This window comes from Gossypium hirsutum, chromosome D02, assembly GCF_007990345.1.
Source record: "Gossypium hirsutum isolate 1008001.06 chromosome D02, Gossypium_hirsutum_v2.1, whole genome shotgun sequence".
Taxonomy (NCBI): Eukaryota; Viridiplantae; Streptophyta; class Magnoliopsida; order Malvales; family Malvaceae; genus Gossypium; species Gossypium hirsutum.
In genome coordinates this window covers 71,944,692-71,971,512 of record NC_053438.1, presented here as the reverse complement: position 1 = coordinate 71,971,512, position 26,821 = coordinate 71,944,692, and the positions used below count along the sequence as shown (strand labels likewise).

General features: G+C 32.7%; 3 protein-coding genes across 15 annotated transcripts; all 3 read left to right on the top strand.

Annotated features, from left to right (window-relative positions):
* Positions 1 to 1,257: 1,257 nt before the first annotated feature.
* On the top strand, positions 1,258 to 7,014 carry LOC107908559 (regulator of nonsense transcripts UPF3). 5 transcript variants are annotated; one of them, XM_041089307.1, is made up of 13 exons: positions 1,258 to 1,656; positions 2,306 to 2,412; positions 2,670 to 2,765; positions 2,882 to 2,980; positions 3,150 to 3,229; positions 3,600 to 3,713; positions 4,082 to 4,229; positions 4,402 to 4,481; positions 4,860 to 5,301; positions 5,538 to 5,588; positions 5,712 to 5,815; positions 5,908 to 5,960; positions 6,482 to 7,014. In XM_041089307.1, exons 1-12 carry the CDS (start codon positions 1,517 to 1,519, stop codon positions 5,944 to 5,946), a joined length of 1,500 nt encoding a protein of 499 aa, XP_040945241.1. In that variant the 5' UTR covers positions 1,258 to 1,516; the 3' UTR covers positions 5,947 to 5,960; positions 6,482 to 7,014. The 5 variants fall into 5 exon arrangements, with proteins under 5 accessions (XP_040945241.1, XP_016691247.2, XP_040945242.1 ...); XM_016835758.2 differs by having other exon boundaries at positions 5,538 to 5,615; XM_041089308.1 differs by having other exon boundaries at positions 1,276 to 1,656; positions 3,150 to 3,217.
* Positions 7,015 to 10,687: 3,673 nt separating this feature from the next.
* On the top strand, positions 10,688 to 12,931 carry LOC107908560 (uncharacterized). 9 transcript variants are annotated; one of them, XM_041089304.1, is made up of 4 exons: positions 10,688 to 10,789; positions 11,591 to 11,689; positions 12,163 to 12,562; positions 12,711 to 12,931. In XM_041089304.1, the coding sequence occupies exons 3-4, from the start codon at positions 12,272 to 12,274 to the stop codon at positions 12,846 to 12,848; spliced, it is 429 nt and encodes a 142-aa protein (XP_040945238.1). In that variant the 5' UTR covers positions 10,688 to 10,789; positions 11,591 to 11,689; positions 12,163 to 12,271; the 3' UTR covers positions 12,849 to 12,931. The 9 variants fall into 9 exon arrangements, with proteins under 9 accessions (XP_040945238.1, XP_016691254.1, XP_040945240.1 ...); XM_016835765.2 differs by having other exon boundaries at positions 10,690 to 10,789; positions 12,174 to 12,562; XM_016835763.2 differs by lacking the exon at positions 10,688 to 10,789 and adding an exon at positions 11,334 to 11,399 and having other exon boundaries at positions 12,174 to 12,562.
* Positions 12,932 to 21,906: 8,975 nt separating this feature from the next.
* Positions 21,907 to 26,616, top strand: LOC107908562 (leucine-rich repeat receptor-like serine/threonine-protein kinase BAM3). Its single transcript, XM_016835769.2, has 2 exons — positions 21,907 to 24,868; positions 25,869 to 26,616. Exons 1-2 carry the CDS (start codon positions 22,291 to 22,293, stop codon positions 26,267 to 26,269), a joined length of 2,979 nt encoding a protein of 992 aa, XP_016691258.2. The 5' UTR covers positions 21,907 to 22,290; the 3' UTR covers positions 26,270 to 26,616.
* Positions 26,617 to 26,821: the final 205 nt, after the last annotated feature.

Genomic DNA, 26,821 nt, shown 5'->3' with positions numbered 1-26,821 from the left:
ACAAATATATAATGAAAATTTATAGTTGAAAGTAGGAACACAGTATTATACTATGCATGCCAATTAAAATTTTATTAAAATTTCTGTATGAATTAGATTCATAATGGTTCAAGAAAATTATTAATAAAAAGTGCATTGAAATTAAATACTCTATTTTTTTCTAATTCAAATATATCAAACAAAATTAAATGAATTTATTAAAAAAAAACATGATAATTTTTGAAATGAAAAATATATATGTTAATTTAATTTTTTATTAAAAATGTGCATATATGCGGGAAAATCATAAATTTAGAACATATGATAAATAATAAAATATATGATTTGAAATTAATTAATGATAACATATGAAATATGTACAATATTAAAAGTAAAAATAATTGTTTATTATGGTATTTTCATCAATCTTAAATCAGTGTAGAGTTAACTTGTGAAACTAACTCAGTCAAAAATATATAATTAAAAGAAATAATAAAGTATATATAATAAAATTAAAATGTAAGAAAACATTAGAATAAAATTTTAGTAAAATGGTAAATTATATCTGAAGGTAAATATATATTATTGATTTTTGTTAAGTTATTAACCATGTAAAATATTGGATATATTTGGAAATCAAAAAAGAGTTTTATATATATATATTTATATAAGACATATGACCTAAGATGTATATCAAATTCACTTTTGTATCAAATTAGACCTGTCCATGGGCCGGACGGCCCGACCCGGTCCGACGGCCCGCCTGAAATATGGGAGGGTTTGGAGCCCGAAATATGGGTTTGGGCAAAAAAATGAGGCCCGTTTAAAAAATGGGCCGGGTTCGGGCTTAATTTTTTTGGCCCGAGCCCGGCCTGGCCTGGCTCGAATATAATAAATATATATTTTTTATTTTTATTTTTTAATTTTTAATTTTAAAATACTTTAAAAATATTTTTTTTATTTTTTTATTTTTAAAATTTTTTTTGTGTTTATTAAAAATCGGGCCGGGCTTGGGCCTAAGAGTTGGGCTAAATTTTTTCGGGCTCGGCCCGGCCCATGGACAGGTCTATATCAAACCAAAGTTATTAATTATGGAAATATTATATTTTTAGAAATGAATTGGGGAAATTTTAAGTTATTGAAAATAAATTAAATCAAATTTGTTAGAGTCACATCAATTAATTAATTATTAAAATTAAGTAAATATAATTAATTAAACATTTTCTGTTTTTTTTTTGAAATTAGTACAAATAAAGAGCAATTACAACTTAAAATCATATTATTAAAACAAAATATTTATTATTATCCCATTCTTAAATTTTCTTCTACTCTACCACTCCTGCATGGCGATTGGGCTTTATTTCGCAAAAATTAGCATTCCGTACTGCTAATCGATCGATCATCAACTCCTTTATACAAGAAGATGTGATCTCGCACTGTTTATCGCGTTTTTTTTCGAAGCCAGCTTTTGTAAAAGACAATTGTCGAATTCATTTCAGGGGGATTTTTTTGTGGTGTTTTTAGGGTTCCGGCAGGCATGAAGCGGACTTTGGATCGAACCAAAGTGGTTCTCCGCCACTTGCCACCGTCCATTACGGAGGCCATGCTTATCGAACAAGTCGATAGTGCCTTTGCTGGCCGTTACAACTGGTTTTCCTTCCGTCCAGGAAAGAACGGGTTAGTTTCTCTTTTATTTCTTAATTACATTCTTAATTACACTTTTTTTGGTATTTTATTATCCCTGTTTTTCTTGTTTCTATTTTTTTTATGACTATCTCTTTCTAGTTTGGTTTTCCCTTCCTTTTTTCAAGGGTGCGTTTGCATGGCTTTTTTTGTTTTGCATTTACTGCATTATTACTGTTTTAGCAGTAACAGTCGTTATTTTTAAATGAATATTGTTTTATATTCCCATTTATATTAGGTTTCTTATCTGCAGATTATGTAATTTTTTGGGTTTAATGCTAGTCTGTTGGAAATGGGCTTTGTTTCATTTTGCTTAATATTTGGCTTTCCTTTGCTTAATTGACAACTCAGTTTCAGTCACCTCATCATTCCTTTTATCCTCATACAAGTTCCTCTTCTTTGTAGGAGTCTGCCTCTGCTATAAAGTAAGTTTATTAACAGGGAAGGAGATTTTGCCATGTTCTAGATCCTTTTAATCAAATATGAATGTACGATGTAGATACTGTTGAGAGACTAATTCATGCAGTTGGTCTTGCATATATTTCTGTTCTAGCTTTTTTTTAATTGTTTATAGCCAGAATTCCGTAGTGAGCATACACAAAAAAGATATTATCTTATTATAGTTTTCAAAATTATTTTGCAGTCAGAAGCATCAGTCTTGTTCCAGACTGTACATAGACTTCAAGAGCCCTGAGGATGTCTTGGAGTTTGCAGAGTTCTTTAACGGTCATGTGTTTGTTAATGAGAAAGGTAATTGATGAACTTCAAAGAGATTGATATAGTGTCACATGAATTTTTATTGCAGAGTATATCTCTTTTAACTAACAGCCAGAAATCTATGAGTTGTTTGGAGATGTTAGATCATCTTCATTGCCAAAATAAAAATGATTTTTTTTGACAGAATCAGGATCTAGTCTTGACAAGCTTATGAATGAACTATCATTTTTTTAATTAACCTGCTTTCATTAGCCTTTTTCAAAGTAAATGAATTATTTCGCTTCTTTTAGGGGCACAGTTTAAAACTATTGTTGAGTATGCACCTTCCCAATGCGTTCCCACGCTCTGGGCTAAAAATGATGATTGTGAAGGGAATATATTCAAAGGTAATAAGCTGTCTTGCTTTTAAGTATAGCTCAACTCTAAAATGGATTGAATTTCTTCTCATACATGAAACTATCTTCCTGTTCATAAATACAAGTCTTTCTTGATGAACATCTAGATCCTGAGTATTTGGAGTTCCTTGAATTTCTTGCGAAGCCAGTCGAGAATCTTCCTAGTGCAGAGATACAATTAGAGAGGAGGGAGGCAGAAAGAGTTGGTTAGTCACACAAATCTTTTCACATATGCACTCTGAAGTTTTATTATCAGAAAATGAAAACAAAGTTCTTTTTTTTTTTTTGGTTACGTGACAAAATTTTTGTTAGTGTGAAATTTGGTGTCTCTATGCATTGATATTTTTCAATCATGCCATTAATGTCTTTTTTCAGGTGCACTGAAGGATTCTTCCATAGTTACACCTTTAATGGATTTTGTTAGACAGAAAAGAGCTGCTAAGGTTGGATCACGGGTAATATATTATAATTACAGTAACAGACCAGTTAACAGTAAATCATCACTTCTGTTTTGTTTAGTATCATTTCTTTGTGTTTTATCATCAAGCTCTAGAGTCAAATAGTCATTTCTTTGGTTTGTTGGCTGCAATATAAAAGTAAATTGATAGAGTAGTACCTGTCAAAAATCAATCAATGACATCAACCAATGAGAATTAAATTTCTGAAGAAACCTTTTTTGACGTACTATATTTCAGTCTGAAAATTTTCCTTTCCTGGTTTATTTTATCATGTGCTAAATTACTTGCTGAGTTACTGTAGTTCTTTCATGTGAACTGCTTGGGCCAATGGCTACAACTTTGGAATTCTAATAATATTCTATGACAGAAGTCACTGTCTAATGGGAAACTTAGCAGAAGAGCTGGTGGACAATCTGGTGGGATTCCTAGTTCAGCATCATCAAAAAGAGGTTCTGAAAAGAGGCGGGGTTCTACTACAATGGTATGCATATATTTGGTACTTAGTTAAAGCTCCCTTTCCTTTTTTTTTTTTGGTGAGGACACATGTTTCTGTCCGTCTTCTCATATAGTAATGGTGTATAGATTTTTAGGTTCAATAAAGCACTAATGTGTGAACTGTGAAATTGTTGTACATTCTTGGCTTTTGCTGTAAAATAATGAACAGATGGTTTCATTAACATATTAGAGCACATTGTGCAACAAATGTAAAAGATCTGGGGAATAATTTCTTTCATATGCTATGTAAAGACGATGAAGTGTTAAATTGGATATTTTTAGATTCATTATGGATTTCCTCATAAAATGTTGGGAGTTTATGCATCATTAATACCTTGTCTTATATGGTGGCAGTATGTTCTAAGGGATAGCTTGAAAAATGCAAGTGGCAAAGACAAATCGAAATACATTCTGGTTTCTAGAAGGGATGAGCAGCAACTTTCCAATAGGCCTGTTATTTTGGCATCATCTGTGGGAACTGAAGTATCTGAAGAGGAAAGTGGTAAATGCCTAATAAAAGTCATTATCATTTTCCGGTGTTAAATGAGCTATTACTCTACATTATCTCTTGTTATTTGTTTGTTGGCATGACACCAGTCAAAGAGTTTTCTTGTTTGTGGTTGCATTCCCAAGTTTCATGTGTCAAATTTAAAGTCTCATTCTCACTTTTCCAGGAGCTACTAGAATTACTGATGCTGATAAAAATAAAGTTCTGCTTCTGAAAGGGAAAGGGAAAGAGAAAGAAATTTCTCATGTGAGCCTCTTGTTCCCCTTTTTCTCATATTCTAGTGGTTCTACTATTCAGTCATTGTTTATGTTTCTGTTATTCATTCCTTGTTCTGATGGAGGCTTGGACTAACTGAATAGGGTGCATGAGTGCATACTTATGGAAAATGAGAGTGAGAATTTTAGGAGTTGGAGCGGGGTTGAGGGGTTTAACTTGCAGGAGATAAGAACATGGTTCCGCTCATTATTTGTTTGATCTTGTTATTGCTAGATGCTTTGTTGTTTTGGCATAGTTTGCACATGCACTGCACCGGCTCTACTATTATCAATTCATACAAGCAACCGCTGTAGTTCTCTCTAATTTCCTTGAATGTTACATTCTTTATGATGATGATTCTTTGCACAGGTGGCTGGAAGTATATTGCATCAACAGAATTTTACATCTCCAATTAAAACAATACTTCGTTCAACTCCTACCAAACTGAACTCACGACGCGAAAACAGAATAATCAGAGGCATACTGTTAAACAAGGATTCTCGTCAAAGTCAGTGTGCCGGCTTCCAGTCAGAGCAGCATATTGAGACCTCACATTTGGAAAAAGAGAGACGGCCTACTTGGCATCCACATGCAAATTTAGGTTTGAAGGATGCATGCAATGCTTCAGATGGTAACGTTGCTGGGAATCACTTGCATGGTGCTAAGAAGCTAGAAAGACGTAGCAGAAACAAAGATAGAACAGATCATGGTGTTTGGACCCTTCGCCATTCTGATGGATCATGTGCTAGTGATGAGTCCTTGTCATCATCTGCTTCTCAATCTGCGCAGATACTTATAGATTCTTCAGAAGGTATGGCTATATGGGTCTGTTAAATCTTCGTAATATGGTTCCTTTTGGGATATTATTGTCCTAGGGATTGTCCATAATTAAGTTGGAGCTGATTGCTACCATGACACAGAGGCAAAATCAACCTGCATGTGTTTGTGTTATGTGCTCAGTTAGTAGCAGCAACTCAAGATTGCAGAAAACAGAGCTTTATTTTATCAAGAATAACTTTGGAGTTTCTTTTTCTGAAAATTGTCCAGGGGCTTGTGGTGATAATAAAGTTGATTTCTCAAGTGTTGGGAGCTGGCAAGGTAAAACTTTTGCAAGTGAACATAATGGTTAGTTTCGATTTTGGGAGCTGAAACTCTAGGTGCTGTCAAGTGTATATTTGCAAGTTTCACATTTCATTTACTTCTATTTTTGAAATCATGCAGGATCCAGTAAGCACGTCAGCCGTCGTGTAGCAGTTGCCAATGGATCATCTGCTGTGAATGATGGGAAACCAGGGAAAAGAGCCAATGTGTATGGTTCTCATGAGGTGGTCAAACTATTCTTGAATATCTGATTTCTTTTTTTGTTTTCTCCTACATTTTTACCAACCAAGTTTCTGACCATTCTCTATATTTGCAGAAACAAGTATGGGTACAGAAATCTAGTTCTGGTTCTTAGTGAATTTTAAAATGGTTAGTATTTGATTGTGAACTTTGCCATTTACCCGTAATAATTTATTTATTATAATCTGAGTCAATGTTTTACCAGCTAAAATTTTTATAGTAGGTTAGAGAAAATTGAAAAAACATTTATTCATTGAAAGAAAATAGGGTTTTAGAAGCTTAAAGCTTGCTGGAGAATCTCAAGGTAAGGGAACTAAAAAGTGTTGTGCCCCTCTTGATAGCGTTTGTGAGCTGATGATCGTCCTATTGTTATAAATGATTTGCGTTGTTGACAATATCTTGAATTCAACATTGATCACAATTATCAATTAAGGGTATTAAATCTGCTTGAAGAGCAGATTCTCTTCCTCTTAGTTGTGGAAATTTTTGGTCTTTTTAGTAGCACTGTTAGCTTTCATTATTAACTTAAATTTCCATGAGGAGTATGTAGTGGTGTTGGAAAAAGCTTCTGATTGCATGGTCAACACCTTTCTGCTTGATTTGTTCAATTTCAAATTAATTACATTCATTCTTCAACCATTATTTTGTAGAAAATTGCTTAGTCAGTTGAATTTCAACATCCGAGCGTGCCCTTGCTTTTGCCGGAGACAGTCTCAATTTCTGGTGTAATCAATGTTTTGGCCATAAAGCGAAGTAGAGAAAGGCTGGTTCAGTTGAAGAGGTTGCAGATACTATTTTAACTTAATACTTGGTTGATGAAAATCTCAATGTTAATAATACTTGATGGATTGAAGAAACCTTGATCTTGGTCAAAGATGGCACAGCATATAAGGAACAAAAAAACATAGAGAAATAAAAGGCTATTATCGTCACAGCTTCCTGGTGTGGTTGAATATTCATAATCCTCTGATTTGTGCCATTGGGGTTGATTTCTTGCTTTAGCTTAGCTGGAACTGTAAATATAAATCTAGAGAATTTGTCTTTTGTCTAGATTATAGTCATTATAATTATAAAGCCTCTTGTGGAGCTGTCTACCATATATGTCTATTTTTAAGACTATAAACAGAGTTGGCACTTGTCTCCCTGGTATTTGAGTGAAGGGGAACATTTACCCACAGTTTTAGGGAACTGGAGTGATTTAGACAAGTAAATTAATTTACTTTCTTACCTAACTAAATGATTTCTATTTAGAGCTAAAAACTTTTGACTTTAGACCACAAACCAATTATATTCCTAACAAAATTAAATAAAAAAGGGACATTGAAGTTCAAGACTTTATAATAAAACCAACCTATATCAACTAATTTTGTGGAAATCGTTTCCACATTAGCTATAAAATTTCGTTGCCATTGAAAAATTTTAATTTCATTTTAACATTATAATGTTTTTTGTATTCCTTTGGGGAAAAATTTGGATTTGGATTTTATTTATTATAAGAATGAGATACATATGTACAAATTCATTTTAAGATTATCATAATAAATGTTATATTTTTAAATAATTTATATTATTTTTGAAACTTAAAATTTAAAATTTTAGTTTCCTATGGCTACTTCAATAAATTTGTTGAAATGCCAAATTTTACTAAGCTGCATTGATACAACACAATAAAAGAAAGATTTTCCCTTTTATCATATCAATGCTACTACAAAAACAAAGACAATAAAAGCAGTCAATTATTAACCAAGGTTGTTTTTCTTTTACTAAGCGAAACAACAATGCATACTCAAAAAGGCTATATAAAAATTTATTGTAAATAAATAATATGACACACTAAAGTCTAAAAAGTTTCTTCCATACTTTTAGGATCTTGCCTTTAAAGTTCTTCTTCTTCCCATTCTTCATCAACAAAAGGTGATCCCAAGCTCATACACGGGTCGTAGATCCTACAGTACCTTTCAGAAACAGAAGAAGATCTTCTCATCGAGAATGTTCTCTTCAACCTGGAGCTGCAATGCATAGGCTGAAGAAACCGAGTTGTTTCTTCTCAGTTTGGGACCAAACATTTCACAATTGTTGCTTCCTTGTTCATCTAATTCTTGCTCGTGTATTGGGGTTTGAGTTCTTGGTAAACTCCATTTCTGGGTTCTTCACTATGGGGTTTAAGGTTTCTGCGAGTTGGATAATATCTAAAGAGTCCATGGACCTTGTATTTTCATTGCCACCAACATAATATGTGTGAATATATATATACATACGTATAATGTGGATCTCAAAGTGGGAGTCTAATAATCAAATGAGTACAGGATTAGAAAAATACCAATATATAAGTATAAAATTCAGAATCTCAGTTGCAGCTGCATGCCTTTGACTCAGGCTTGTGGTTTGGAGCACAAGCTTTTGTAGAGGATCTGTAAACAAGTTATAACTAATGCAATAAATGTAGTGTTCCTCATTGCATCATCAAGTATCATCGATAAAATCACCTTCACATGCATTGACAAATGGCATCTCATAGGTAATAATATAAGAGATCAGATAAAACGGGATATCAGTAACCTTATAATCAAGACTAATCCACGTCTTAAGCAGATGAGGCGAGGCAACTTCATTTTAGGTCTGTTTAATGGAAAAAAAAACAGTATGATCTTGTAGTAAAGTAAAAAAGATTCCTTTTTGTTGGTAAGGCCTAAAGTCCCAAGAATATGATAATTTTCCACTCTGTAATTGCATACCTAAAGTCCTACTTTCTTTTATTATTATTAGTATTAGTATTAGTATTAGTATTTTGATAATTGGGGATGGGGAATAAGGTTACTTAGAATTGAACCCAAATTCTCAAGCCTACAACATAAATTATTGACTTTTGTTTTTGCTTATTATTATTTGATACAAATTTAAGCATGACATGAATGAATCATATCGTATCAATGGTCATTTAAGTGTTATAAAGTAAACAATGGATAGATTTCAAACATATATTTAGAATGAAGTTAGGGATTGTATGATAGGTGGGTGAACAAAATTTAAAAGTTTTGGAGTCCAAAGCTCAAAATTTTGTGTTAAAATGACTTAAATTAAATTATTTGCATTTTAGAGGGACTGAAGTTAGAATTATACCATGCTAAGGCCCCTGCATACACTCATATTATTCTAGGAAGGTAGAGATGGGCTTCTGTCTGGACTCACAGTTGTCCAAAATTCAATTTTACCCTGGATTCTAATCTCGACCCACTTTTCATTCCACTACCAAAGAAAACACATTTATCAACATTCTCAAACTATCATCCGTATATTAAATTAATTTCCAAACTGTAAAAGGTTGTAATTGAATCCTTAAAATAATAAAGTCTTTTACTTGTATTCTGATTTGCCTACCACAAAAGTCGGTCACTTCAAGTATTACAAATTAACAATGGATTTGATAAATCTGAAGTTGATTTCGTGTTTAACATAGATTAAATAAAAGATAGATTCATACCGAAAATCATACGTACTAATTACTAAACTGTCTGATTTTACTTTTTTCTCATTTCCATGTGGCATCTTTTACGTAGTCATCCACGAAATGAAATCTTTGTTGTGCAATGGCATGATGAAAAAATTTTGTGATAATAAAAGCTTTTGTCATAAGTTTCAATAGAGAGGGTGGGAGGGGCATAGCAGCATGATATTGCACATGTACACAGAAACATGGATAATAATCCTTCTTTTGAATCTATCTGATTCACCCATGGCATCATTTCTACACGCTCCATAAGAAAGAGAGAGAAGGCATGCACATGGTTACAAGTGGTAGTTCACTGCTGAATCAATTAGCCCCAAAAAGCAAAGCTATGAGTGTGATGAAGATTAAAGAACTGAAATCATAAACCATTAATAAACAGCACTCTCTCCATGGCATATGGGAGTGTGTGTGTGTTTTTATTAAAAAACTTACACATGGAATATGATCTTTTTTGCCTTTAGGCTTAGTTCTTGCTTACAAGACTCTCAAAACAAAGACCTGTTTGTTTGAAAAGGAAAGGGGTTGCTTGCTTGAGTCAGGGAATTTGGTTGTGAGAAAGAAAAAGGAGAAAAATATATGGTTGGAGAATGGCAATTGTTTGTTTTTTCATAAAAATCTGCTTTAGTGTTGCTTTCTTATCATGGGGTCCTCTTTCTCTTTTACAAATATGTCTTACATGGAAATGGGAAACAATCATGAAATGACCTTTATGCATATGAAGTGGCTTTGTTTAATTAGTCAAATTTCATGTTCAGTAACTTAAATATCAAGTTTAACTCACCCCCTTTTTGTTTTCCCATTGGTTGAATGAATTAAGTGTTAAATTTTCACTTAGGACATGTAATATAGTAGATGATAAGTTTGGGTTAAAAATTAAAAAAAAAAAACTACAAGGAAATTGATTCATTTTTTTGGGATAGGTCTAGATAGGCTTTCACATCATTCACAGACATTTTCATTATCTTGTTGACAAAGGGTCTCACACAAATGCAACTTTTGGTGAAAAAACAAACAAACCCTCTTTTCTTTCCTTCCTTTTCTCCAGGGTCCTTTCATAATTTAATTTGTGCTGTAATTATTGCTTTGTATTCTTCCCTTCACTTTTCTATATATTCTTGTATGAACTCTTGGCTTTATGGAAAATACCCGTTTCATAGCGCGGGAAAAAGAAAAAAAAGAACAATGTTGGTCCCTTTACTAATAACTAATAACAGTGTTACCCTTCATTTTTAGTGTTAAAAATTACAGCTACGAGGGCTTTAGAGACAAAAGTAACAGTTTATAGGTGACTCTCACCAGGTTTACTTTAAGTATATATATACATACACAGCTCTATGAAGAATAATTGTGGTCTACATCATCCTCTTTTTGTGGCTCTTCCCTTTTTGCCACACACCAATTTTCTTTCTTCTCCTAAATCATTACGTTTCTGGTACTGCATAGCTGTAAGGTATTCCCCAACCTCTTTTCCCTTAAATATTCAATTTCCATTGTTATTTGTTTTTCTTGCATATTATGTTTGCTTTGATCACATGCCTATATATTTACAAATTTTTATACTATAAACATATAGTTTAGCATCGCAGCCTTCTAACAGCTTTATCTTTATCTTTATCTTTATTTTCACTTTGGTTCATAACTTTACATAACCCTATAATTTTTGACAGCCTACCTCGTGTCTTAATGATACTTATAATCATCTTTCATGTGAAAAACTGCTGAAATATAGAGTTCAGTGGAATTAATTATTATCTTTTGAATTTTCACCTTAGAGATGCAGTTAAGAAATTATAATTATATTGGAGCTGGTTAACAAATGATTAACTTAATCTTTTAAAGTTCATGTGGGTTAAAACAAGGGTAGATGAAGGAACCAATACGCCACCTTAATGTGTAAATTTCAATAATAATAATAATAATAATAATAATAATAATAATAATAATAATAAAGTGAACAACTTTAAAAAGGAAGCAATAGGTCATTCTTTTGAAATTTTCGGCTCTCTCCAGACAAGAAGGCCCATGCTTTTGATTTATTTAGGTTTGCTTCTTCAGACAAGGTATAGTATTCATTAAGCTAGGCATCAGGGATCATGTAACATCAAGACATCAAAGAAAAAAAAAAGGGTACTGCTGGGATTATCATATAACTTTGTCTTTACATTTTCAAAATGGGGTATAAAGCTAGGTTGGTCTGAGCTTTGCTTTCTTTAAATAATTCATTAAGAAGCGGTGGGTCTTGATTTTCCAGGGCAGTTGAGCTATAGGATTGAAGTGGCTAAAGATTACGTTTGTTCCTAGCTCCCAGGACCAAAATCCAAGGCCTTCATTTAACTTCTTTTAAGAAAAGGTTAGTATATAATATATACACACACACCCCCTTCATATATACCACAAATAGTCAATTGCAACACTGCACAAACACAGGTAAGTTGTAATGATATGCCACCACCGCCTGGCATTAAGTCACTGCTTTATTTGCAGCTTTGGGTCAAATTTTTTTTTCGGTTTTGAATCATCCCATGGCTGATCATCTGAAAACCAGTCAGTTTTAGAGGTCTCATCTGTGATTATCTGGCCTGATTTTTTAGAATAAACATTCAATTTTTGTTCCTTTTTAGCCAGTCCCTGTGCTGATGATATGGTTTCACAAGGCCCTTTATAAGCTTTCTTAGCAATTTATGTCAGGCACTGTCATTGGCAACACCACCTTCTTGTGAATTTTCCCCAAAATGCATATTACCAAATTTTATCAGTTTCTGGTCGTGACCACATAGTTTGTTCCTTTTACTGTCATAATTATAATGTTAATGACTTACATAGTTTTATTTCAGGGATAATGATCGATTCATGAATGAGGAACAGCTTTTTTTTGTGATTTTAAGCATGTTTTGATCATTACACAAGGACTATATTTGTTCCTACAACAAGTATGAATGAGTTTGGTACTGAGAGATCAAGGCCATGGAACATATATACAAGTTCAGATCCAAGTCCATCTCAAGCAGTAGCTGATAAGGAAACTCCTTGGAAAGACTTTGGAGCATCCATGAATGCCATTTCTTTTGGCTTTGTTGCTACAGCTATCTTGATATCAATGTTCCTTATAATGGCCATTTTCGAACACCTTTTTCGCCCCAACCCTGCTTTTTCTTCACCTGATCAAGTTACTGATGGTGGTTTAGGGTCTAGACCAATTGAGAAACTTGGGAATCAAGAAAGAGTAAGCCCCCGATCTACTTTCTGGTGTTTGATGTATGTATGTATGTATGTATGTATGTATGTATGTATGTATGTATGTATGTATGTATGGATGGATGCATGTATGTATGTATGTTGTGATGTTTGATGTATGTATGTTGTGATGGCAGGTATCATATGCATCAGATTTCTCAGTGGTGATGCCAGGAGAGCAATTTCCTACTCATATTGCACAGCCTGCTCCTTTGCCTTGCCCAAGGGAAGGCATCTATTGGCCACCCCATGAACATAATTTTGTATTTCCCTAAAAGTGTAAAATAACACCAAGCAAAGCATTCATCAAGGATGCATGTACATTTTATCAACAATCAAACACTTGCTCACTTTTCTATATTATTATACTCCATTATCCAATGAAATATTTTATCTTGAAGCTGGTTTGTGAGAGAAACTAGTATTGTGTCGGATGTAGGGTTAAAATTTCACTAGAGATCCTCAAACTACGGCTCAGATTCTAAATTGGTCCTACTTGGATGATGTATGAGTGTAGGAGACGTGTGACTCCCCATATGGTCATTACACGCTCATATACCTTTACCTTTGCTCAACCCAATATTATCAATCATCTCATCTTTGTGGAGCATTGTTTCACAGTTCACACCAACAAAAGTGTCTCACATCACATAATAAAACTCATTTTTAGGAGATCCCCGTCCACTCCAGCAAAGGTTTACTGTTTTCAGTGGCACAAATCTGGAAGGTGTTTTAACATATCCAACAAGTCAACAACCATGGGGTTGGTGTCTCAATGATGGTAACAGCTTCACAAGTTTAAAACACATATACCACGCAGGATCTATTTATAAAGTCTTCAATGATTATGGATAGAGAAAATAAAGGAGAGCTTTATACTCACTCACAACAAACCAAACCCAATCACGTATAAGAACAGTTTACTATACAATAATTAATTTATCTACTTTTAATGAATAAAACTTAAATATAATCCGAAGAATTCAGATATTTTTACTAAATTAATATGAAGTTATTATGAGACACCAAGCCCTGAATGGCTTACTAGAAAGTGAAATAATATTGTAGCCCAGGCGCAGGCTGTCAGTCCAAGAGTGCAAAATTGGCTCAAACGAAAATCTTTTATGTACATTATACTTCAAACAATTTTCAATTCTTTTCTCTTCTACCCAAATAAAAATAAACCCACTTACAAGAGTCTTCTAGCCCATTAGGCAAGTTTTTAGACTTGATTCCAAATATTGCTCTCAGTTCTCCTAGTCGTGGTCCCTTTCTAATACAAATCCATATTTCTAGTATGGCTAAATTGGAAGTTGAATAACTAATACTCTAATTCCAATTTCAATTTGTTTAGGATTTATTTGTGTATGTTTTCTCTCTCTCTAGTCTAGCTAGCATAAGCTTTTTTTGTAGTTGCTACTTAAGTTAATGGTCAATCTTGGTTCTTTAATATTTATCTAATTGATTAAATATTAGTTTAATTGATATTATCGTTATTACAGTTTCTTGAAGATCATGAGTTTAAATTGTGCTATTTTTCTATTTTATTAAGAGTTTAGGAATTAAGAAGATAATTAAATAACACATAGTACATGTAATTATTTTATGTTAAAAATGTTATAAAAAAGAAAGTGGAGCAACATTCTTTAGTTTGTCATATATATATAAGTATACATTTGGTGATAACTACATGTAAAATTACACTTAAAACTTCTATTATTCCTCTCGAGCACTACTTTATTTGCTTGTCACTTGCGCATCACTAGATTTTAAAAGCAAATGTTTAAAGAGTTAAAAGACAAAATTGGGAAATTATTTAAACGGGTATTACGTGTTCCTTGCATGGATTTTGAGGTATACGTTTAACTTTTGCATGCAGCCTTGGATCTTTCTGCAAAGAGTATCTTAAACCTAGATTTCGTTTGATAAGAATAAAAGATATATAATAAACTCATAATTAAAAAAATATTAAGATCAAACAAAAGACACAGAATTTGCGGAAGTTTCGAGTGTAGTTTGAGACAGTTAACGACAAACTTATGAAGAGTAAAGACTCCCACCATGAAAATAATATTGCCTTATTATTTTGTATAATTAAGATATATATTATTTCGATTTTATTATAGAATAGTTGTCTCTCTTAACAAAATTTTCATTCGAAATCAAATTTGAATTCTCTACTTAAGTGTGCATTATGCCGAAAAATAAAAAATTCCCATAAAAAATTATAGTATAGAAAATGAATCTAACAAATTTTGTATCTATTCATCCAAAGTAATAATGCAGAGAGAAGTTACTTTTATATATAAAAGTATTGTAGATGTGCTTTGGAATGCATTTTGGTACATATACTTTAGCAAAAAGATTTTTGTATGTTTTGAAAAAAAAAAGTAAATGAAAGGTGGGTTTAATTAAATGATGTGATGTTAATTTAAATTAATAATTTTTTTAAAAATAATTTGACATGTTTACAAATTTTCATAATAATTTAATTTAAACTGATTTCATGTTTTATTCATCGATTAAGTTAAAATAAATTAAGTAAATATATCAGATCATATTTAAATTAAAATCACATCATTTAACTATAAATTTATCTTACAATTTTATCAACTTATCTTTAAACAATAACAAAAATATCAATTTACTTAGTTTTTTCATGCTGATTTTAAAAAATACAAAGATTAAAATACATTTCGAGCTATAGTACTTTCTATCTATTCTTGTCGGGACAGCACAAGTGCTGTGGACACTCAAAAGAAGCCCCAAAGTTATAGTGGCCATGGCCATGTCCATAACAGTTAAAGAGAAAGGGAAAAAACCCAATAAAAGAGAAATCATTCAATCTCTTTATTAGCAATTGATCCATTGAGAACTACTAGTCATTGTTGCCTCCATAGGAAAGTGTGAAAGTTTCTTGTTTCAGCTTTCATAGCTGATCAGTTCTATCACCCCAGGATTGATTTGATAGCTAGTTTGTGCACAATTTATATTATAACCATCCCCCCCCGGCACACACACAAAAAAAAACCCTCAAGTTTTGGCAAAAGATTATGAAGATTTGAACTAGGGTTTCGGTTTTTAGTTTTGGAAATAATTGTTCAACCATGAATGTTAATGTTTATGAAAATATATACAGTTAAAAGTAATTGGGAGGTCCCTGTATTCTAGCGACTAAATCAGGTTAGTCACTCAATTATTAAATGGATAAATTATTCTTTGTAGTATTAAAATGAATCTAATAAATCTAAATTGTAATAGGGTTAATATTTATGGTATAAAAAATAGGGGTGATTGGAGGGGAAGACAGGGGCCTGGACCCACCAAAATAGAAAATTATTGCTTTAGTCCCTCCAAATTTTATAAAATCTTAAGTTGATATAAGGTAAAATTATAGTTTGGCCTTCAAAAATACTAAAATTTCAATTTAGTCCTTTTGAAAACTATCAAGATATATGCCAATACAAGGGTGAAATTGTATTTTAACTTTCATAAAAATATATAACTTAATCTCAATCTCCCTTAAAAAAATTTTCTGACTTTGCCTCTAATAAAAAAATGTCTTGCAAATTTTTTTTTTCAATTGCAGTTTAATTCTAAAGAAAAGATTTCATTTACAGAACCATAAGAACTTTAAAAATATTAACTTTGTTAAATAATAAATGTTAATTTTTAAAAAAATAAATGTTAACTCTATTCTGAGTTGATTATTTGATTTTTTTTAATAGAATAGGGACTAAATTGATCAAATCTCTATAATAGAGGGAACTATAAGATACATTCACCCAAATATAAAGAGACTATGGTCTATTATGAGCACGATTTCCATTAAAGTTGAGACCAAACTTTGCTTTATATACAAGCTTTTCCCTTTTTCCTTTTCTTTTCTTTAATTTTGCCAACGGTTCCATAATATAGGGGGGATACTGCCTTTAGCCCTTTAAGTAAATACAAGGCAAAGCCAGCAGCTGGCATCTTTTGAGTAAAGGTGTTCAAAGGGGCGTGATAGCTCCAAACTGCTAAGAGGCTCTCCTAGACTGTCAGTCTTGGTCATTGGAGGCTGGTGACCACCCCAATCAAAGGACAATAATGCTCTTTACATCCCTATATTGATTTCATATTTAAATATGACAATAGCCCCTTTGCTACTTACCCCTACTAGTGCCTTCCATGTTCTTTGCATGCATCTTTTATTAACCTTAATCTCCCAAATCTTTGTTATTTTAGCATCTGATCTTTGTTTCTCATGAAAATTTGACTGTTTAATTGATCTCTATATGTCCATGCAAAGCATTGTTCAAGTGCTTGACTACTTTGCTTAATCATTTTTAAGGTTAATTGCACCATTAGCTTTGGCATGTACTGATTGAGTCTTAAAAGAAATTAGTATTGTATTAATCAAATATTTTCATTATCTTAACCGTCAATTTAAGCGTTAAATGCTAGTTCTGATAATTTAATCACTCAATAAGAATATTCTAAAGTTGATACCAACTTAAAATCCGGATTATAATTAGAAATGATTGGCTTTTTGTGCTCATGAACTGGTGCTTTGCAATGGTGGTGGTGATCTAATTAGAAAGGACTGGTTTCTGTGCTCTTGAACTGATGCTTTGCGATGGTGGCGGTGGTGATTTTTGTTATTAGCTTGTACATTTTGTGTTCTTGAACTGGTACTTTGCGGTGGTGGGGATCTAATTATGATATGTATAATTGAAATTTTGACCTCAAGCTATCAAAGTATATTCTTTTACAAATATATGATCGAAGAGATTTTATTTGACCTTTAATCATTCCCTTGCTAATGATAAAAAGGAATGAAGTTTGAAAAATCAAAGATTTCTATTGAGTGCGATTTGATTTTGGCTTCATTTGTTTTCCTTGCTCATAAAATAATAACTAGCTTTTTAAGTAGTAGATTTGTTGACTGGATTAATTAAAATGATTTAAACTTGACTATATAAAAAATTAAAATATTTAATATTCATTTTTATCTTAAATAAGAATATTGGCGAAAGAAATGAACTCAAGGAGCATTAACCTACTAATTAATGATATTATTTCTCTTTATATTAAAAAAGTAATATTAAGTGGAATGAATATAAATAATATATAATCCTTTTCATCACAGTCATCTAAAACTTGTACTAAAAAATTATTATGTGAATTTAAGAGCCTATATATATACAATAATATATGTCTTTCCACTAACATATAGAAGCATCACATCTTTCAATTCCATGATCCACCAAACGCCAATAATTCCTTGTCACATTGCAATAACTCCATGTCCATCATTATGCCTTTATCAAAACACACCAGTGAAAAATGGATCAAAAACCAGTAGAAAACCAGGAAAGATGTTTCCAAGCCTTGCCCTCCATGTATGCATGCTGATGAAGGACATGGGTCCATGTGACATGGATCGATATCATCTATATGTACTATCCTTTTCCTCCACTGGTTCTTTCCCTGCACGCCCCCTTGCCTTCATCATGCACTGCTTTGAAACATTTATATGACGTACGACCATTACAAAAAATAAAAACAAAGATGTTAACATACAGGAACAAGCAAGTTCTTGCCCAGTAAACGGTTCCTGTTTTTGTCTTTGTAGACGACAGTATCATTTTGAATGTAATTCTGGGTGTTAATTACTTTTTTTTCCTTATATAATGAATATAATCATTTTGAAGATTGACATAAATTTCACATCATATATATATGTTCACACGACTACTTTGGAATCCTTGAAGAAGATAAAAGTACAATATATATTCTTTCTTATATGTCAATTATGCTACAGCTCAAGAATAAATGAACAAAACCTGTAAACATGTCAAAGTAGCTTTAACAAGAACTTGTAGTGAAATACAAGGAACCTGGTTCGAGTTCTGCCACAGTATTGTGATGTAAAAGTCAACTATTGTCATGTTTTCTAAAAATGAAAAAACTGGAACAGAGTCATTCACAAAGAAGAGTACAAATGCATCAGTTTGTAAAAAAAAACTGTAAATGATTTTCCCCAGAAAATGCAGCAAACTTTGATCATAATGGCCCCATGTTTCGGCATTTCATTTGAATACAGAATATTAATACACGTTCCATATTAGAATTTTGCGCTAAAAGTGGAGAAATTTGTTAATTAAAAATGGTAAATTAGCTCCTCTACATTAGATCAAAGTGTAAGTTGTTCTTTTTTATTAAAAACTTCTACTATTAAAAACTTACCAAATAATCAAACAGTTAGATATAACATGCCAAATGTATCTCCTTTTAGGATACACGTACCAATTTTTTTTTACAGAATGATCAATTTATTTTTTAATCTAATATACATTGACTAATTTAATATTTTTTAGTAAAAGAAGCACAATACAATATAACTTTTAATATAAAAACCTCCATAATACTTTAATCCTATTTTGTTGTGTTAAATTTTTTCTTTTATTATTAAATGATAATAATTATTAAAAAGAATTAAACAAATTTAAATTGCTACTAAATTGAATCATTTACTTGATAATATTCTTATAACAGAGAGAAGTCTGGCACTCTATGTTACTGTTAGTACAAATGCAAAAACATTCAGAGAGAGCCAAGGCATAGGGACAATGACCCATCAAAGGGGCCATACCTGCCCATCAGTAAGACAGATAAGGGGACACCTCAAAAGCTCGAATCGCTTGCCCTATTCACAGTGGAGCCAATCACTATTTTATGACATTGACCACATGAAAGAGATTTATAAAAAAAAAAGAGCAGTGAAGCTCATGTTATTACAAGAGCACTCTTTCCCATGTTATTTCAAGGGGGGGGGGTGTCAAGGATTTTTCCTTTCTTTTGAAATGGTAGATCAAAAAGCTGATCATATACCCCTTCGCTTTTACTTTTCTTTTTCAGCCCTCTCTTTAAGACTATTCCGTCTTCCATTAAAGCTCAAAATGTTGCACATTAAACAGAGAGACTTGGTCCCATCTCCGGGAATAAAGCTTCCACTGGTTCCTTCCTTCTATGCAACCTATCTATACAACATAATTATATACTGATCATTCAACCAAACATTTGTAATGATATATTAATAATCATCATCTTTTTTCACTCCTTCAATCTCTTCTGTTGTTTTTGCAGGCACATGTTCCCAACTCAAAGATTAAAAATCCATGGCTATATACAAAGTTACCATTAGTATATACATTTATGTACACTTTGCATGAAAATACTCAAAAAAAGAAAGCTTTGGGTTTTTTTTTCAACTTTTAATCCATTTCTGATCTATAGGCTGAGGAGACTTATGACATTGTCAGTGTGTCATGACAGTAACCAGTGACTGTGAAGAAATCTTAAAATTTTGGGTAAATTACATTAATAGTGACCCAATTATTAATAAGTTCCTTTTATAGTGACCGATTATGAAAAGTTATAAAATGTAATTATTTGATTTTTTTTTCTTTTTCGGTCACCAGCCATTAAATGGTTAATAAAATTAACGTTATAATTTTTAAAATTGACATAATAATAATTTTATCCCTTAATATTTATACATCGTGTCAATTTAATTTTAATTATACAAAATTGAACCTTCAACATCTATATATTGTCTAATATTATCCTTTTGCAGTTTGTTTTTCTTTGTGACTTATTTCAATAATATCCTTGCGTTTATTAAATGAAAAAAAAAGCAATAACAAGGAACAAAACGAGCCAATTTTTGAAAAAAAAATAGGTAATTCAATTGCTTCAAAATAAAAATAAACATTTCATTAGTTCAATTCAATTGTAAGTCGAAACAACTTTAAAAACTTAATTTTTTAAGCTTTGATTTGCTTCGTCAATGACGTTCAGCTCAAGCTATAACAAAAAATGAATTAATTATCATTGAAATATAAGGAAAGCAATGCATTTGATCATCGTCCGGTTTAATAATAAACAAAATTTAAAAAAATATATATATTTCTGCTTTTATCTCTAATCTACACATTGTGTAATAAATTATATTTTCATGTAAAAAATAAGATAATATTAAATAATGTGTAAATATTAAGGGCTAAATTCTTAAAAATTAAAACTAAAGGCTAAATTTATTTTTATGTCAACTTTAAAAGTTACCGTATCACTCTTTTCCAATTACGGGTGACTAAAGAAACAAGATCAAATAATGGAGTGACTATTTTGTAACTTTTCATAATAGTAACGTACCTACCAGTATAATTTACCCTTAACATGTTAACATAATTTTGATATTTATGTCGAAAAACCCTTTATTTTTTAATGAGACCTCCATGCATGCATCATCTTGCTTTTTTGTGCTCCCCCAACTTTCTTTATAGTTGGACATACTGTTGTTAATGGAATTTTATCTGTTTGATTTGGCTTCCACTTAAGTGAATCTTAAATATTATTTTTACCCCTTTATCTAACAATGACATAATGGCATGAATTTCATATCAAGATGAATACCATTACAATCCACAGATATATATTTTTTTTAGAAGAATATTTCAGCGCAAATATGATGAGAATTTTACAATTTGTTTACTGTCAAAACTAAGCAAGAACCCCTCCAAAGATTCAAAAGATACTAACAGTAAGAAAACACAATTGATGAAAAAGCAACAGGACTGTTTTCCCATTTTTTATATGATTGAAAGTGCAATTCCATCATCTCTTTCTTCAAAGCTATAAAGAACATTCTTTGATTAAAGCAAAAGGGTATTTTTGTCACATAAAATAAAGAGAGCAGCACTTTTACTTTTATTTGCCCTCCCCTATAATTCCCTACTTTTAATTTTTGTTATCGAATGGCTTTTTTTTTTTTATTAAAATTTTGAGTTTAAATCTTGTGAGTAATATTGAAAGAGTTTATCTTTTTTAGCCATCAATTCGTCTCAACTTTATGATTAATCAAAGTTTAATATAAATATCTAACACCAACCAAAAATAAATGTAGTAGAAAAACTTTTAAAAATTACCATATTTTTTAATAAAACCACTACTCAATATTGTTGGAGTCAAACTACAACGATAGTTGAATTGAAAACTTGCTGATATCTTTTTATCAGAGTTAATAACTTATATTTCTTAATTTTTTAAAAGATTAAATCCAAATTTTATTAGCGAGTTATATTTAACATTACCTTTTATCCTTCAGTCAAGATAAAAGAATTAAATTGAAACTTAAATAAATGGTTCAAAATTAATAAAAAAAATCGATGATTAATCCAACTGAATTAATTTATAATTTTTAAATTATTTATTTAATTATTATTTGACTGAAAAATGAAATTAAAAATCAGTGGTTTTAAAACATTCCCCTACACTTTTACTTTCCTCACTTCGCTGCTATTAGGCTTAGCTTTTTCTTTAGATAGATAAAGCATGAGCAACTAAACCATTAGTCATTACTAGCAGAAAACTTCAATGTACTGTTTATTTTCTTCCTCTTGGAGATAAACTTAAAAAGAAAAAAAAAAAGAAAAAAAGAGGGAGAGGAGCAAATAAAGGAGAAGCTCGGCTTCTTTCTTCGTGTATGAAGACTTTTCTATCAAGATGATTGATTCCACAAGCCTATACACACTTGAAGTTTCTCAGATTCCTTTCACTTTTCCTTCTTTTCCTAGAAAATCTTTTCTTGTTGTAACTCTTAAATCCCTTTGTCTTTGCTTCAAGTCCTTCCAAATCCCATCCTCTTGAAAACAAATTCCCAAAGGAAAAAACATGGTCCCTCTCATTGTTTTGACATTATTCTCTCTTCTAATCACCTTTTCTTCTTGTTCTTCTACTTCATTGATTAATGATTTTCATGTCTTGGTCACACTCAGAAAAGAATTTGAATTCCCTGAACCTTTCTTAAGTTCATGGAATTCTTCGGACCTCAGTTCGGTATGTTCTTCTTGGGTCGGAATAGGGTGTTCCAAGGGACGAGTTGTTTCATTGGACTTGACAGATATGAACATGGGTGGCTCTGTTTCACCGCAGATTTCAAAGCTGGATAGGTTGACTAACCTCTCCCTTGCCGGAAACAACTTCACCGGCAGAATTGTGATCGGCAACTTAAGTAACCTTCGGTTCCTCAACATTTCGAACAACCAGTTTCATGGTAACCTGGATTGGAACTATGAAAGTATTGCTAACTTGGAAGTGTTGGATGCTTATAACAACAATTTCACTGCTGTACTCCCTGTTGGGATTCTTGCTTTGAAGAAACTCAGGTACTTGGATCTTGCTGGCAACTATTTCTATGGCGAAATTCCACCGAGTTATGGCACGTTAGTGGGATTACAGTATCTTTCACTGTCGGGAAATGACCTTCGTGGTACAATCCCTGGTGAATTAGGCAATCTTAAAAACTTGAAAGCGCTTTACTTGGGGTATTATAATGTTTTCGAAGGTGGTATCCCTGTGGAGTTCGGTAATTTGGTTAACTTAGTTACCGTGGATCTTTCAAGCTGTGAATTGGATGGCCCAATTCCTCATGAACTGGGGAACTTGCAGTTGCTTGATGCACTGTATCTACATAACAATCAACTGTCTGGTCCGATTCCGAAGCAATTAGGCAACTTGACAAGCCTGGTTTATCTCGATCTTTCACGCAATGCGCTCACCGGAGAAATCCCGTCGGAGTTCGTCAATCTTAAGCAGCTCAGGCTTTTCAATCTGTTCATGAACAAGTTACACGGGTCTATTCCAGATTATGTAGCTGAGTTGCCTTATTTAGAAACTCTGGCGCTTTGGATGAACAACTTTACCGGTGTTATACCGAAGAATCTCGGTCAAAACGGGAAGTTGCAGTTGCTCGATTTGTCGTCGAACAAGCTCACCGGTACGATCCCACTGGACTTGTGTGCTTCGAATCAGTTAATGATATTAGTTTTGATGAAAAATTTCCTGTTTGGAAATATTCCTCAAGGGCTAGGGAGATGTTATAGTCTCAGCAGAGTAAGGTTGGGGCAGAATTACTTAAATGGTAGCATTCCAAATGGCTTCATTTACTTGCCTGAGTTAAGTTTAGTTGAGTTGCAGAGCAATTACCTGTCGGGGACATTGTCTGAAAATGGTAATAGTTCCTCCAAGCCTGTTAAGTTAGGACAGCTTAATTTATCAAACAATCTCTTGTCTGGTCCATTACCATTATCACTTTCCAATTTCTCTTCTCTTGAAATCCTTTTACTTGGCGGAAACCAATTTTCTGGTTCAATACCACCTTCTATAGGTGAACTCAGGCAAGTCCTCAAGCTTGATCTTAGTAAAAATTCACTTTCCGGTACCATTCCACCCGAAATTGGAAACTGTTTCCATCTCACTTACCTTGATATGAGTCAAAACAACCTTTCTGGTTCAATTCCACCTCAAATTTCCAATGTGCATATCCTGAGTTACTTGAATGTATCAAGGAACCTTTTAAATCAAGCCATTCCTAGAAGCATTGGGTGGATGAAAAGCCTTACGGTTATCGACTTCTCGTTCAACGATTTCTCCGGGAAGCTGCCGGAATCCGGCCAATTCGCGGTCTTTAACGCTTCATCATTCGCAGGCAATCCTAAACTCTGTGGTTCTCTCTTGAACAATCCTTGCAATTTCACTGCAATTACACGCACCCCAAGAAAAGCCCCTGGAGACTTCAAGCTTTTCTTTGCACTAGGCCTTTTGATATGCTCTATAATATTCGCCACTGCCGCTATAATGAAGGCCAAGTCATTCAAGAAAAACGGTTCGAGTTCTTGGAAGATGACCGCGTTCCAAAAGCTTGATTTCACAGTTTCCGACATCCTCGAATGTGTTAAAGACGGTAACGTGATCGGAAGAGGAGGGGCAGGGATCGTATACCACGGGAAAATGGTGAATGGCATGGAAATTGCAGTGAAAAAACTCCTCGGTTTGGGCACTAGCAATCATGATCATGGTTTTCGAGCCGAAATCCAGACGTTGGGAAACATTAGGCATAGAAACATCGTCAGGTTACTAGCATTTTGCACCAACAAGGAAACCAATCTCTTGGTTTATGAATACATGAGGAATGGGAGTCTCGGAGAAGCATTACATGGGAAAAAAGGTGCATTTTTGGGCTGGAACCTAAGGTACAAAATTGCAACCGAAGCAGCTAAAGGCTTGTGTTACCTTCACCACGATTGTTCGCCGTTAATCGTTCATCGCGACGTTAAATCAAACAACATTCTGCTCAATTCCAGCTTCGAAGCACACGTAGCCGATTTTGGATTAGCAAAATTCTTGGTCGGTGGCGGCGCGTCGGAATGTATGTCAGCTATTGCAGGGTCCTACGGCTACATTGCTCCTGGTATGTTAATTAATTAATAATGCCTTCTAACCATGTCTCTTGTTAGTTAAGTTAGTTAACTTGATGTATGATGAAACTGTCAAAATTTAGTGGGCCATGTTAGAAGTAATCCCAGCCGTTAGATTGTTCTTATCAGATCAATCAGAGGTTTGATTAGTGATTGCGACATGTGATTCCTAGTTGAATGAATCATTTCGCCACCTAAAAAAAAACAGCTGATTAATCCAATTAGCAGCTGAACATAGGATCTTATATGCTAAAATGACAGCACCAAAAGCATCCGTCATTTGTTCTAGATTTAAGGACATGCAAAGCATAAAAGACAGTATCTTACGGGTAATATACAAATTTAAAAAATTAATAAAAAATCAGAATCGGTTGGGGCCCAGGAAGTCTATGATCTCAGAATGAGAGCCTAAAAGGGGTCAGTCCGACAAAACTGAAGACTGTGACGTCTAACGTTACATGGCGTTGAGTTTCGTGAAAGGTAACGGACATGCACGTCTATCTATTTACACTCCCACCACTGTTTTTTTAGATGGAATATCTTTTAAAATTCAGGCTAAATTACATCATTACTAACTTCACTATTAGAAAATTCTTTTCTTATGAATAGACTATTTAATTTGGTCTATTTTGGTTATTTCAACGTAAAAATAGAAATATCGAACAATACAAAATAGTTAGATGATAAAAATATAAAATTAAATAGTTAAATAATTATTTTATAATTTTTTATAATTTGGTGATAAAAAGAAATACTAATAGTTAGAACACTACTAACAAATTCACCCTTAAATTTATTTTTATGAACTTGCTCTTACGTGTAAAGCTTTTTGTCTTCGCTGCTTCCCGCCCACAATTTCCCTTTTGGCTGCTTTTATTTTATTTTTTAATTTTTTTGCTATTGTGCTTTTCCTGCGCAAGTTGACATCCTTTTTTTGTGATTCACAATTATTTTCTATTTTGCAATGATGATATTATTGTTTTTTTGTTGCAGAATACGCATATACACTAAAAGTGGATGAGAAAAGTGATGTTTATAGCTTTGGAGTAGTTCTTTTAGAACTAATCACAGGTCGAAAACCAGTAGGTGAATTTGGTGAAGGCATAGATATCGTACATTGGACTAAATTAGTGACGAATTGTCGAATAGCTGAAGTCACTAACATTGTCGATCCAAGGCTAACAACAGTGCCCAAAGACGAAGCAATGCACTTATTGTTCATCGCAATGCTATGCGTACAAGAAAATAGCATTGAACGTCCGACGATGAGGGAAGTGGTTCAAATGTTATCGGAGTTTCCTCGTCAATCCCCCGAGTACCACCAAACTTCATCTTCTTTCCTCATTCACAATCAACAGAAAGATACCTTGAAAAAAGAAATTACCCAAAAATAAAATGAGTCTATATTTAAGGACATGGAACCCCCTTTTTTTCACTTTTAGAGTTTTATGGTGTTCTAAATTTGTGGGTTACAGTTTGCTATTTGCAAAGTATATATCTTTTTTTCTTTTTTTTTTATTCCTTGTTAAAATTCACTTTAGATTTAGGTATAGTAATTTAGAGATTTGATGACTAAAAGATATTATATAGAATTAGGGGTAAGTAATCAATAGAGGCACTTGCTTTGCTAAGGGGTGCACTATATAGGTAGGTAGAAAGAGTTTGCAACCTTAAACTATGGGGTAAACCATGCACACCCCTGTTGTGTTGTATTCTATATATTATATAGATTTTTTTTTTATATTTTACTTGGATAAATTTTTTATTTTGTCTTTGAAAATGTTTGATATAATAATTGTTGTCTGTGGCATGCTCATAGCAGCATAATAATTAGCCAGCATGTGTCTCGGCCCCCTACCCTAAAAAAAAGAGAGAGTATATTATCATTTCTCTCGTGCATATTTATTTCATTAGAAATTTTTGTATGTAAGAAAATAGTAAACTTT

What these genes read in the sequence shown, in the direction of transcription:
- LOC107908559 (XM_016835758.2), top strand. Translation starts at nt 1,517, where the DNA reads ATGAAGCGGACTTTGGATCGAACCAAAGTGGTTCTCCGCCACTTGCCA. An exon ending in TGAAGGGAATATATTCAAAG is followed by an intron (nt 2,766 to 2,881) that starts GTAATAAGCTGT and finishes ATGAACATCTAG; the next exon opens with ATCCTGAGTATTTGGAGTTC. An exon ending in GGCGGGGTTCTACTACAATG is followed by an intron (nt 3,714 to 4,081) that starts GTATGCATATAT and finishes ATATGGTGGCAG; the next exon opens with TATGTTCTAAGGGATAGCTT.
- LOC107908560 (XM_041089304.1), top strand. Translation starts at nt 12,272, where the DNA reads ATGAATGAGTTTGGTACTGAGAGATCAAGGCCATGGAACATATATACA. An exon ending in AACTTGGGAATCAAGAAAGA is followed by an intron (nt 12,563 to 12,710) that starts GTAAGCCCCCGA and finishes TTGTGATGGCAG; the next exon opens with GTATCATATGCATCAGATTT.
- LOC107908562 (XM_016835769.2), top strand. Translation starts at nt 22,291, where the DNA reads ATGGTCCCTCTCATTGTTTTGACATTATTCTCTCTTCTAATCACCTTT. An exon ending in CTACGGCTACATTGCTCCTG is followed by an intron (nt 24,869 to 25,868) that starts GTATGTTAATTA and finishes TTTTTGTTGCAG; the next exon opens with AATACGCATATACACTAAAA.